The 14,260-nt window shown below is 44.4% G+C and overlaps 1 protein-coding gene across 1 annotated transcript in view; it reads right to left on the bottom strand.

Annotated features, from left to right (window-relative positions):
- The window catches only part of tmeff2a (transmembrane protein with EGF-like and two follistatin-like domains 2a), an 84,256-nt gene that overhangs the window by 38,465 nt on the left and 31,531 nt on the right, over positions 1-14,260 (bottom strand). Inside the window, exon 3 of the mRNA XM_064310202.1 lies at positions 12,095-12,224. Within this exon, the coding sequence (XP_064166272.1) occupies positions 12,095-12,224 (130 nt within the window). The remainder of the gene's footprint in view (positions 1-12,094; positions 12,225-14,260) is intronic.

Raw genomic sequence — 14,260 nt, 5'->3', positions numbered from 1 at the left:
CGTCATTTCCATATAATCGCAAAATGACAAGAATAAAGAGAATGAAAACTCGGACTTGCGTGAAAATTTAAATTAATACCGTTTGTTTTCATCTTTTAAAGTTACTGCTAGCGGAGCAGCTAAATACTTGAAGCGTGTCCTCCAGATGCGAACCATGCACCATAAATTAGAGTCTGTATGTCTAGTCTTCCTGGTCTTTTTGTGGAATTGAACAATCGCAGAGTAAAATTGTGGCAGTTTGAAAAAGCAAAAGGGACAATTACTAGAATTAACCTGTTATTTTACCCTGACAAAAAGTGTGGAAAGTGATTTTTTCCAGTTTGCTTTTACTGTATCCCCAACGTAAATTACGCAGAACTACCGCATACCTCACATAACTGTGTCAAGCTTCAGTTATAATAGGCTAACAAAGAAAATCCGGATGAAAATATTCAGCAACCGAATTAAATCGTTTGAATGTTTTGGTACATAATATGCTGTCCCAGCACGAATGTTTAATATTTTATAAAAAAAGACTTAATGGTAAAGCAAGAAAAGAACAGAAGACCACACAAAATAATCCTCAATCTTAATTTCTTATCTGTAGATGTTGGCAGGCTATAACCAAAAGTAGGCTACTGCGCCGCATAACATGTCTGAATTCAAGATATTTGCGGCTGCAGATTTTTAAAAATGACGGTTGAAATAAAATGCTGTGAGTACTCGACCAATCAGAAATGTTCAGCACTTGCACCCCACCCCAAAAGTTCCTGTACTTTTCGAAAGTACTACCCCCCGAGCAGGGACTTTTTGGGGGGTAAAATAAAGACCCCGGAACTTTAGACCCTGGTTCCTGTGGTGGAAACGCACTGAGTTCCTCAAAAGGTTCCTAGTTCCTGGGGAAAGTTCCTGCGGTGGAAACGCGGCTTTACACATAGAGCACAGTGTGATGCTGTTGAAATGCTCACAGCTTTAGTGTCACAGTAAAAATGGAGTTTATGTACTGTGAGCTGACACATAAACTGGAGATTCTCAAAACAGTGTGGGGTACTGGGGGTGTTATGTGTTTGCTGTTTGGGGAAGAACTGCAAATGGGGTGATGAAGGATGTGAGTAATTAAAATAGAATTATAGGCGTTACTATTTTTTATTTGTATTTAATTACTTATTTTTATTGCTTCCTTTTTTCTCCTCTTTTGGTTCTTTTGAATCTGTAAATACTTGCAGATTCAACATTTGAATCTGCTATTTATTATTGGTTGAAAGGAATTGTACTCAAAGGGCAGGTGTGTCACAGAAAATACATTTTCTCATTTAAGTTTAGGAACTTAAGTAAATGTAGGAAAGTCTGTTCTAGATATATTCCTTTCAACATCTACATATATTATAATGTATGCAAAAATATGTGCGTGAGCAAAAGAGAACTGAGTTCTCTAACTGGTTAAATAAAGAAATAAAGATGAGCACAGAAGCATAGAACATAATACAGGTAATTTTCTATATTTTGCACTCAAGATGGGGAAATTATGTTCTTTTATACTAATACTCACTCAGAGAAAAAGATTCACACTCTTGATAAAGGTGAACAAAGAAATCTGTATCAAATATAAAATACAGATAATGTAATATATTGTATGCGGAGATTATATTCTTTTACAATAATACATTTGCTCAGAGAGGAAAAGTCTCTTTAACAAGTGCCATTTTTCCCCCCAAAAAATGTGTCAGAATTATTCACACCCTGAGAATTATTTTGAAATAGAATCCAATTTTTAAGTTCACCTCATTCAAAGAAACTGCATTGTGGCCTTCCGTCCATCACCATGGGGAAAGCAAAGAACTCTCAAAGGAAACGAGGTTCTTGACATGCAGGTTGTTGACCTGCCTGGTAGAGGAGACCATAGGCATTCTTGCCCCCCTACACACACTGAGGCGGATAGTTTAGGAAACAAAGAAAAAAGTCAAGGGCCACAGTTGGAAATCTGCCAAGCTTTTTTGCATCTCGGGGACACAAAGGGCTGCGTTTTCCGGCTGGCGCGTGGCGTGTGGCGAGCTTTCGCTCTGGCGGAGTGGCATTTTCATCACGCGTTCTGACCCACCTGAGCCCCCTTTGGTAATCTGGTGACCCGCCATGTGCCGAAGTGGGAGGAGAGGCACTATTCGGGGTGAGTCAGTGAAGATCAAGCAGCGCACTGCAATTCTGGGGTCAGCGTAGTCGGCGTTTCGCGCCCACGCCGCCCACCTGACCATTCAAGGCCTAGGGCACGTCACGACAAAAAAAAAAAAAAAAAGAAAGTTGCTCATTTCGGGGCTTTCCTATTCAATGAGCACGAGCATCTCCTATTCAAAATCCAATCAACCATATGCTGTCCAATTTGACTTTGATATGAATTCCCCAAGTAGGAAAAATGCATACTTTGCATTTATTGTTACTTTTCTTTTTATATAACATGAACTCATGTATTTATTACTGTCTGTTTTGTCCATGGCTGTTAATATACTGCACTGTGGTCTCGGTGGTACTGTATTCCAATATTTTTCTAACCCGTCTCTAATACAAAGAATATGAAGTATGACATTGGGCCTCATTTACCAAAATTTTCTAAAATTATTCTTACTCCAGTTCCTATGAAAAACCAAAGTGAGGTTCATGAAACACGAATAGACCTTCAATTCTGTGTGTATCCCAGGTGTATTAAAGGATAAATGCCAATTGTTTGTAAATTGAACATGCATGCCTGTTCATGTTGATTTGCATAAGGAAACACCCTAGCAATCCCAAAAAAAAACGCGTCTTTCAGGGTCCTGTGTAAACGGTAGCCATTCATCGTTCTCCACAAACATATCTACGTTTCATGGGCAGTCCCTCAAAGATGTGCACTTTCCCCCAAGGCACGATTAACCAAGCAATCCAAAAGCAACAAATACGCCATTAGAGTGTTGGGTTTGGCTGTGTGCTTGTGGGTCTTTATATATCATAATCAATCATCATAAATCACTTTAATGAATAAACTAGATGAATTACATGCATTCCCATAAAGGTTATTATTGTAAAATAAAACTAAGGCAGAAAGTGTGTGAGAGAAAGACATCGTAAATGAGAATTAAATAAGGTTTGTGAAAAAACTCAACTAAAACCTGCTCTTTAAACTAAATAAAGCTAAACTTTGAAATCAAAAGCTAGTGAAAGAATTGAGGTTATTCAGATGGTTGTGTTAAAGTTAAAATCATTATCATATTTAATATTAATATATTATTAAAATAATAGTTACATTGATAAACATTTGTTGTTATCAATGGTGGTTCAGTAACCTGATGAAACCATAAATATGGGAGCAGAATTGTGGCCCAAGAGGGCAGGAGATGCTCCATCATTCAGGAACCCCGCAAACTGGATCTGTTCCACTAACATTCTGATGGGCGTGGCCACACCTGCTGCTGTTCCTTTTGACCCAGTTAACTTATGTTTCTGGCATATGGAAACGGCTGTATGGGATCACGCACAGTGATACTAAAGAACAGACATATGCATTTAAGTGACACGTGTGCACTCATCAATCAACCTGTAAGAATTATTTCACACATTACTGCTGGAGATAATAGAGTGTGCCAGTAGGTTAATGCAGTACATATCATGGATAGCAGCCAGATATGGCTGTAAACCCTATCATTTTATTTTAAAAGGAAGGACAAAATCGCAGTGATATGAATGTGATGTGAATGGCTCAGCCTAGCTGTGTGCTGTGGCAGCTTGCAGAAACCTGGTCACTCAACGGTAGTGGTCCTAAAGGTCCAGAGCTTAGAACTGTAAGTTAGGTTGACAGCATAAACCGGAGAACAGCTGTCAGTCTGCAAGTGACTATCATCTTGTGACTGCCCCGCCCAAAATGCATCCCCGAATGCTGCCAGCATACAGCACAGTGGCCGAGAGAGGCAGAAATGTGAGGTGGTGTTATTAACCACCCCTCACACCTTGAACTCTGGGCCAGAGAGAGAGAGAGAGAGAGAGAGAGCTGTACCTGCACCAACCTTTTTTTTTTTGTTTTTAAAAGGTAATTTACCAGAATTAGTCTTTTTTATTTTTAAACCTGCACTATAGATATTTGTTTATATTAGAATAAGTGTAATGCCATTTTTGTTAGGTTCTTCACACCACAATTAATTTTATCCATGTTCCTGTGTCTTACACGTATTGCCTTATTGCTTTGGCAATATGAAAGTGAAATTTACAGAGAGAGAGAGATAGAGAGAGAGAGAGTGAGAGTGAGAGAGATAGAAAGAGAGAGAGGGAGAGAGGGAAAGTAAGGCACTCTGGGAAGACAAATTACCAGGAGAGGAACGGTGGTATTAAAAACACACCCTGAGCAGGAGTCTGCATCCCTGCACTCTAAAAGCAATATGTTTCTTGGCCCTTATTTTTCACGCGAGTAAAGACCTTGCATTTCTACCACTCTTTTGCACAGCTGGCTTTCAGCCAGAGCGACTGGGCAAAGTACGTTGCTCAAGGGCACAGCCGCAACGTCCTGATTTGGGATTTGAACTGGCGACCCTCTCCCCCCCCCCCACCCCCTTCCCAGTGCTCCACGGCTGCTTTATCAAATCTGCCATTATGAGGTCTCTGTCATTTGTCACGATGAGGGACTTGGATGTCAGCGTGGCACGGTTTCTGGAGCGTGGAGCCCATCAATCCCCAGACCGTCGCGTTTTCACATCTGGGCCAAATAGAAAAGGCCCATCCAACAAGGTCACTGATTGATCGGCGCCTGGCTCAGCCTGGGGGGTAAGGAGGGACAGCAGGCCCGTCCTCTCCTTCTCTCAGGTTTTTAAGAGGTCGGTCACCCATGCTTCTAAAGCAAATTGAGACTCTGTGCCATTGTAAGCAATTAGAACAGGGTCTTATGGTGATAAATCGGGCCGTGTCCCTGTGCTGTTCCGCTGCCCTATTCTTGTCATTGGCCTGTTTCGGTGCTCTATGACTTACAGAAGGCGTGTGGAGGACAGTGGCTGGAGGCAAATTTCAGATTCCCCCCAATAACTGTGCCACCCCCTTCCTGTGCCCTGGCAGGTTCCCTGCCCCGCCCACCATGTGTCTCCTTAATTGGCCCAATTACCGTCTGCGCCTGCCCTGGCTGCCCGTTCACCAGCGTGCCCAGGGAGCCCGCCCGAAGTCCTGATGAATCGTTTTAATGATCGCTTTTCCAGTCCTGTTGCCTTCTTCCCACCAAACCCGCTGATTTATCGCCTCTGACTCTTTGTCCTTCCTTTCCAGGCTTGTGTGTAGGCTTGCGTGTAGGTATGTGAGTAGGTGTGAGAGTATGTGCATTTGTGTGTCTACGTGTGTGCATGTATGTGCACATGCTTGTTATTGTGTGCGTGAATGCGTGTGTGTGTTTATGACTGCATGTGTGTGTGTGTGTCTGTGTGCATGTGTGCGTGTGTTTGTGTGCGTGCGTGTGTGTCTGCGTGTGTGTGTCTGCGTATGCGTGTGTGTCTGCGTGTGGTGTCTGTGTATGCGTGTGTGTGTGTGTGTGTGTGTGTGTGTGTGTGTGTGCATGCGCGTGTGTGTGTTCCTGTACTGGGGGGTTTTTTCGGGGCCTGTCAGATTGATTGATGGGGCCCAGTGTGCAGCTGTCCATCTCCGGGTGCAGACACGCACCAACGCAGACAGGCTCATGACAGACGGCCCGAAGGGACTGCGCAGGCCCCCGCTTCCTGCCGTAAGCCGCTCTGCCATTAATGGAGCCCCTGTAGCTCCACCCACTCATTATACTTCACTTCCCTCTCGCTCCATTTTATATCAAATCCGACTGGCCAGGGTGATCCCTCAAGGACCCGCCGTCCTGTTTGCCAACAGCGGTTAATGAAGACATGTTAGTCTGCAGAGCTTGCTTCAGAGGTTGCCTTCTCTGAGTGTAACAGACTAGACTATCCGCTGGAGAGGGACATTCCTCTTCAATGTTTTTGTTTAGTTATATTCACATGAACAGTATTTTAACTTGAACATGCATACATGGGCTATTAAAGGCGGTTTCTGGAGTCAATGGGAGAATTAATAGGTGGGAAGTGGCTAACACGCCAGTATGCTTCAGTGGTCTTTCCTGCAGCATCTGACTCATATAGGATTAGTGTACCCCGTGCAAACTCTCCAGATAAACAGATCTATTTGCCGCCGGATTACATGGTAAATGTAGCAGATCCTGTGGTAAATGTGTGGGTGCGGAGGCACTGTGGGGAGCTTGTGTCACGCCTGCTGCCTCACTTTTAGCGAGCTGGGCCCCTCCCCGGTGAGAAGGCGGGAAGCAGCACGCCGGTCAGGGAGCGGCGCGGTCAGGCCACAGGCTCCACATGAGGCTCCGCCTCTGCAGCTCATTGAGTAGTTTGCTAAACTATGATTATGATTACCCTATTTGGAGCGGCCAGGTCTTTAGAGTAGCTCCCCTGCAAGGGGCCCTGCAGCTGAATGTCCAATATGTTTGCCTTCGAACCGGTGACTATTTCAGCCCTCCAGCCCCCACAGTGCCTCAGGAGACCTAGCGCCCAGTGGAGGAGCGCAGTGCTGCTCACGGCAGATGGTAACCTGTGGGTAAGTGGTCAGTCTGGAAAAACAAACTCCTGTAGTCCTAAGCCAGGGACCTAACAGCCTGGCAGAAACCCTCCTTACACCTGGTGGCCAGTGATTTACATCGTGATTTTAATCACTGTGATGATGATGACAACAATGACAGCGACGACGACGACGGCAATGATGATGATGATGAATTCGATATCAAAGGTCATTTTCATTATCTGACTTGCGTAGGCTGCATTCAAAATTATTCTTATCAAATACAGCTCAACAGGAAATTAATGCATAAGGGAGCTCCAAAAACTCCCCCCCCCCATATCATTACTTTATGAGAAAAATAATAACACAGCACACAGATAACTTTGCGCTTAAACTGACTGCTTCACAGCGGGCCACGGTACAGTGGTGTTTGCGGACGGCGTGAAAAAGCAACCCCATGCAACGAGAACACGAGAGGCGGATTCTTCTCGGAGTGAGAGCTCGCCCTGACAGCTTGGCTGGCCATCTCCGGAGGAACAGATTTGTTGCGCTGTTTACCGCCTCTCAGCGGGGGGAACGCTGGGACCGGCGCGACCCTCTCGGCTGTTGCGCGCGCGGCGCGCGGCGGAAGGCTTCCCTTCCCGCTCCGCTGCTGTCAGACGTGTTTACGCCCGTAAACAGGCGCGGGCAGGCCGGGGCGGGGGCTGGCCGACGGGGAGGGGAGGGGAGGGGAGGGGTGCGGAGGCTGCAGAGTGCTTGAGATCGCTCGCTTTCTCGCGGCTGAAAGCACGTTATTACTGTGCTTACAGCAATAACGCTCTTGCAGGTGTATGTCTGAATGGCCTTGTTTGTCTTTCTCAAAATTGCTCCAAACCACAGTGGGATTGATAAAAGGTTTTTTTATCAATAAAAAAAAAATTGTGTCTTTATTTTTTTTGCTTTCGCAATGGCACAGCGGGCAAAGGACTTGGGCTTACAACTTCAAATATAAATCTATATGGATAATGATGTTGAAAACAAAGTATACTCTATATCACTCTGTATAAACAAGTGTTCCTAATAAATACAAGGAAATGAAGTCATAAATGCACCTAGGGTAGTTCAAAGTAAACAAAAAATTTGACAAGAACTGTCACATTCCAGAGAACTTTTCATGTGCCCAAGGGGAGCACATGCCTGTAAAAAAAACAAAAAAAAAAACAGAAAAATGGATAAAATGTAGAAGGAGAACATTGTTTATGCCCGCCCCCACATCAATGCTTGTCTGTTATAGCCTGAAAGATCCCTCTACTAACCAAAGGATTCTGTGTGTTTGATTTCCAGGTGGGGGATTACCATTGTGTTATATACAGGCGCTTCAACTAACCCCCTGCATGTGATCTGTGCTTCTCATTCTACCCTTAACAGGCTGCTAATTGCCTGATTGGCTTCACCTGCCTGTGGCCCTACATAAGCCTGCTGCAGCTGGAGAACAGGAGAGGCTTTTGTGCAGCAGTTTGTGGCTGGGTCCTGCACAATGATGACTCGTGGTTTTTGTTTTGGTTTTGGTTATTTCTTTGATTTCCTTATGTATGGTGTTTGGATAAAAAATGCTTGGACATTTTCTTTCATGAGCAAGTTTTGGTTTTAAGTTAGAGTAGGAAATCTCAAACTCACCATTCCTTGTTTTTGTTGGGAGAAAGATGTCTATTTGTTGCAGACTAGGGTTAGAAGTTTTCTGCAGGCCCTGCTTTGGTCTTACCTGTTTTGTCCAACACCTACGACTGTTTGTATATATATTTGGGTTTTGGGTTTAGTTTTTGTGTTTTTTTTTTTGTGTCTAAATCTGTTCATAGTATGTTAGGGGAAATTTCTTTTGCACATTGCTTTTGTTATGGGCACAAGGGACTTTGTTGCGTTCCAATTCGTGTAGTCCTTGTTTTTGTATAGTGTGCGGATTTGGAACATAACACATTGTAACTTTGAGCAAGGTAAAATTGCCGTAATATTAGCAGCGTGATACAAGCCACCCTCAAAGGAATCTGCAAAAGAAACTGAGTCGTGCTAACAATCACGCGGAGCCTGGGTTTGATCCGTACGGTGCCTGTCATGTTCATGTATGATTTACAAGGCACAAAATCAGTTCAGGTCAGTGTTACATCTCTAAGGCGTTGGGTAAGGCATTTAAACTGCAACAAGAGCAGAACATTTAAGAGACAGATAAAATGTCTCCCGGCCCGCACCTTAACCTCTGGCACAGCTTCGAGGGCCCCAAAGAAACCAATTCACAGAGGAATCCCTGCCAGCGCTGTTCATAGCCTTTCAGAAATCAAATTTAATTCTCATCAGTTTACCTCTTCAACTGATGTGATGTGATTTTAATTTCATTTCTGGCACACAAAAAAGCCCATTTTCTCTCTTGTGAACTCGAGCTCTTTCAGGCAGATGGTGAAAGAGAGAGGAGAAGCCTGTCAGTGAAAGCCTGGCTGCCTCTGCACAAAGGGGTTTACCCTGCCATGCTCTTGTCCAACAACGGGTACACGGTACTGTAAGAGGCATCATACATATGAAATTCTAAAGCAAGGCCCTGGCTCCCAGTGCTTCTCAGTGAAGCTAGGGTAAAGGTTCATGGGCACAATGGACCAAATTTCAGAGGAATCCCAATTTTCACTCTCTTCAGTCTGTCCGGTGTCTCTCCTCACATCAAGAGGAGTCTGTCAACCAACAAATACTGTGGATCTCTCCAAAGTATTGTACTGTGCCTGGTCACACTACCCCTGACGCTGAACCATAACCTGCTATCATGTGCATCCCCCTTTCCTTTAAGAAATAAGGAGAGAGAGAAAGATGGAAAGGAAAGGGTGTGTATGAATGTGTTGGTGCACATGTGGGGGTGAGAGAGTGAGAGAGCAATGCTGTCAAATGAAGAAAAGAAAGTTATTTTAGATTCTTGCTCATGGTTTTTCATGTTCTGATTCTGTTGCGTGCCATTGCCTACACTGCACGAGGAACTGATATACAGTAAGCGCATTTGCTTAGCCTACACGTGCCATGTGCATCAAAGCTGCACGTTTCAGCCAAGCAGAAAGCCAGTGGGGGGTGGGAGGGATGGGGAGGGGGGCATTTCTGCGGGGGCTGGAGGTGGAGAGGAAGCTGTCAAGCCGTCACCGTCGGCTCCTCGGTCCCTCTCGGCTCTCCCGCTTCTTTCCCTCCGCCGTCTCACTAAATTGGCTTTTACCTGCTGGTTCTCCCGCAATCCTCCGCAAAGACTGGGACTGTCACGCCCGCAGATCCGTTTCCTCATAATCGTGCCGCTTGCTTTTCTCCAGGCCTGGATGAAGGTCATCAAGCGCCGCCCGTTTCCCTTGCTAACGGCGCTTAATGTAGCCTGGCTGCAGAGGCGCGGTGCGGTTCGTACGGGGGAGCGCTGCGCCGTGCGCGGCAGCAACATTAGCCCTGCCTAAGCGCAGACCTGAGGTTATGCTATCCGTTTCAAACGGAGCCACTGAGCGAGGCTATTACATTACCGTTATGACATCATTTATCTGCGCCTCACATTATCCCGAGGCTTAATGTTAGCACTTGAACATCAGCGCACTCCCCGGGATGTTTATACCGCTAGCTTTTAATTAAACGCACCTTGCTTCTGGATACAGCAGTGCTGCCGCACCCAATATTCTAACCACCCCCCCCCCCACTATTTTTATATTCATATTCATATATAAATGAATACGAGCATTTATGCATCATCCATCCAGTTCAACTGCCTGGTGAACAGTCAGATTGTGTATGACTGCATAATTCAATGAGATTTACTGTACAAGTAAAAACAACACTGGAGGGAGTGACTGTTTATGGCATTGCACCATGTGGAGGAGAGGTGAGGTCTCCATTCACCAGCTAATTAAGGATCATCACCTTGACCATTATTGAAATTACTCAAAGCGGGATGGATTGTCGTGCTTTGAGAACCCCAGAGACCATAACAGATAATAGCTGCGCTCCTGGAATTACTGACGGCTGTAACTGCTTGATGGTTTGCTGTGGGGAAGGCAGAGCTTCACCTTTTTTAAAATGAATGAAGAAGAATCCTGCGTCTGTTTCTTAGTGATGGGAGCATGATGCCTCATTAAACATAAAATGGGCGGAGTTACATTCTAAATGACCTGCTAATTTAGACCAAAGATTGTTTTGCTGCACGGAACAAAACCTCATTATCAGATCAAATTCTCTCCACCCACCCACCTGTCCATAAAAAACTGTGAAGTGACATAAATGCACTTTCAGGCACTAAATTATTTAACTGAATCGTGACAGTATATCATATCAAATAAAATAGTTGTGAATCACGGCGTGTCCTATTCAAAGAAATCAGCCTTTGAAATGGCAGGTTCAAACACGCTCTGAAGGACCAGCTCCCCCAAGGTAGTGATAATAATTGCGTTTAACCACTAGATGGCGTTAAAGCAGCGGGGGCTATGGAACACAACCCGATCCGTTTCTGGTCCTGTGCACTTCTCTGCGCTGGTACAGGGGCTGTATCCCCTGCCCTGAGATGCCCTATGTCCTGCTCAACTCAGCTGATACACAATCCATTTGAGGTTATTGCAAAGAAACCCGATAAAGAAATCTCATGATGGTTGCTCTGCTTTGAGAGATAACGCCATATCTATGAGCCAATGAAAGTGAACGTGGGAGCCTGAGGGAACTCGATGCCGTAGGCATGCGGTTTGTTTAAAAAAGGAGGCATTTCTTTTCTATTTTCATGCTTTATTTCATTATTAAATTGATATTCTCACAATTCACTTATTCACAATACTCTGTAATTTTGTGTTAGCTGTGCTTTCACACAACATGACATGCAGTGCAAACACAAATGCATTTTAGTCATTCCAGTAAAGGAACATAAATTGTAAAGACGTTATAATAATATTGACTATTGTGGCCTGCTTCAGAAAGGGTACAGATACTGTATTTCATCACTTCTAAGAAGACGTTATCTAGCTGACCAATCAGCATGCAATCTCAGGCAATTAAGAAGTGGCCTTAAAAAATCCTTCTGTCATATGAATTATTTTTAATGATCTTTAAAAAATAATTGCATATTCCTTCATGTGGGAAATGATTATCTATGCTGTTGCAGCAATACTACATCAGCCATTATACAATCAAAGTTCTTCCCATAACATTAAATAGATTCTCTTGTTATTGTTATAGATTCTGTTATTGACCAGGACTTGATTCCTGGTCAGCAGAAGTATGTTTCCTTATGACATATGACATATTTGTCCATGGAAATGTGCCATACGTGTATCCAATTGGCCTTGTGTATCTGATAGTCCAGCTTTATGTCAATGGCTGTCTGTCTGTCTGTCTGTCCGTCCATCTGGGCACGTGCTCAACATATGATGCTGTGGGTTCAGAGTATATTCCTATCATTATTTTGACTTCTTATTTTTTTGTTGTTAAGTGCCTGTGTAAGGAATCAAGGAGGCGATGTAGATTAGCCCTGACATATTTGAGCAATTACAAAGACGCCCTCCGAAGTGGGTCAGGGGCAAAGGAAGGGCACGAAAAGCAGCGTAGAACATACCGACGGGGCAGGATCCCTCGGAGACCACCAGCACCTCTGTCTGCAGCTTGCACGCGTCCTTGCGCAGATAGCACTCGTTCTGGTAGTTCTCGTTGTTGGAGCCGCACACGGGGACGTAGTCGTTGCTGCACTGTGGGGGAGAGGAGAGAAAACAAGCGCTTCAGTAGGTCTGACCACATTCCGTGCTCTCGTAGGTGCGCGTGCTGCCGCTGTCCAATCAGTGAGCAGGAGCAGCCTGGCCGACAGGGGACACAACGGCACATCACATCCCCACCCCTTCATCTGCCAAAGGGGCTGATGTGAGGAGGAGAACACACTGTTTCCTCAAACACACACAAGAATGTCAAGCTCTGGACTTAATCTCCCATCATGCTCGCTGTAGGATGTTCTGACACTCCCTGCCTCCTGAATGCACCCAGCATCCTTGCTGAGATTACCGAGTGCATCAGGAAAGTGAGAAATGCTGTGAGACGCAGTGAGATTTAGCACTTAAGGAACAATGATTCTGACACAAATGTCAAACAGGGCACTGCCCTTGCACCTTGAACAAGGTACTTCACACTGAATCACTTCAGCTTACTTTAATACCAGCAAATATGTCCAGCTGTATAAATGGATATGTGAATGCTAGCTGCATTAGATAACGGTGGCTACCCATTATATTAATAATGTAATGAAACAGTTGAAGCAAAAATATAATTACACTTGCAAGTTTACATACAGGACTAATTTTTTTTTTTTAACCTCCCTTTACCTCCCAACAAACATCACTCATTATAGTATCACACAGGTGCAGAATTGCAGTATATCAGTGAATGTTCATTTCTTTGTGACTATTAGTTCATTAGTATATGAATGTATTTTATATTATTTAAAAGTTAATGTGTATTTTTTAAAATATTACTGTAATACTTCCTTGAAGACATAAAGACTGGCCAGTCTTGCAAGTTGACATTAAAAAGCTGTTAGATTCTATTGGCTTACCTGCCACAGGCCAGACTCCAATCACAGCTGACTAAGTCCTCTCAACTAGCAAGGGCACTCAGGAACCATTTCCCATCTGGAATTCATGAATTCAGAAAGAGGAATCCTGCTCTGGTCTTGCCTATTTACCGTATCACCTTTCATATCTGTAATTTCGGGAGGCCATTATGGTTTTCAGGCTGTAGAACCTTGAACCTCGGTGAACCAAATCAGTTCCACCTCCTCTTCTAAATCCCAAATTTGATTGAACATTTTAGAAACACTATACTGAAAACAGAGCATATCTGTGTGTACTACCCATGCAGTCTACTCCGCTGTTGGAAGCTGGGGGTCCGGACTTGAGAGATGGGCAATGCTGAAGTTGGGGAAGGTCCATCTTTCTCTGTCCAATGATTGGCACAGCACAGCTACACAGTTATTTTTGGGAAGACGTTAAAGGAGAGGTGATCAATCGACCCAGAACACATAACTGCAGGACCCTGAGCGATGAGCGTCTCCCAAGCCCTGCAGCATTGGCATTAGGCCCCCTGTGGAGCAGAAATGCATGCTGGGAAACGGCACCCTTTATTTAGTCAGGAGAAATGCCCTGACCACGACAATTGCCCCAAAGCAACTTATAAAACCTCTGTCATCTCATGCAATCTCTCTTTCTTCCTTCACCCCCTGCTACAGTTTCAAAGCGTCCCCCCACCCCCCACCCCCAGGGTAAAACAAGTGAGGGGATGGAAATAAACGTCCAATCAGACAATGAAAATAGCTGCGCATTGATCGTGGACCCAGACGGAAACATCTGCACTCCTGAACTCATCTCTGCTCAGGTGCGTTCAGAGGAAAGAGATTATCCGAAGGGAAAAGTGCCCCCACATGCTATAATTCTGGAGATTGGCTGAATTACGGCGTGAGGGAGTGTCCTCACACATTGATCTCAGAACTGTAATCAATTTTGCGTCTGTTTTTACCAGCTGAGGGGTAACATAATGCAGGGCCCCTGACGGCCAACTGGCTACTGATCAAAAGAGCAGGCGGAGACATTAGAGAAAGAGAGAGAGAGAGCAAGAGAGAGCAAGAGAGAGAGAGAGAGAGAGAGAGAGAGAGAGCAAAGAATACACTGTCAGTGTTTCTACCTCTCTTCCTTTAAAAAAGGCCAAGATTTCAAATGTGATGCAACACAGAGAAAGAGTT

The sequence above is a fragment of the Anguilla rostrata genome, chromosome 15 (assembly GCF_018555375.3).
Source record: "Anguilla rostrata isolate EN2019 chromosome 15, ASM1855537v3, whole genome shotgun sequence".
Classification (NCBI taxonomy): domain Eukaryota; kingdom Metazoa; phylum Chordata; class Actinopteri; order Anguilliformes; family Anguillidae; genus Anguilla; species Anguilla rostrata.
Note: the sequence above shows the minus strand (reverse complement) of the source record. Positions and strands in the feature narration are given on the sequence as shown.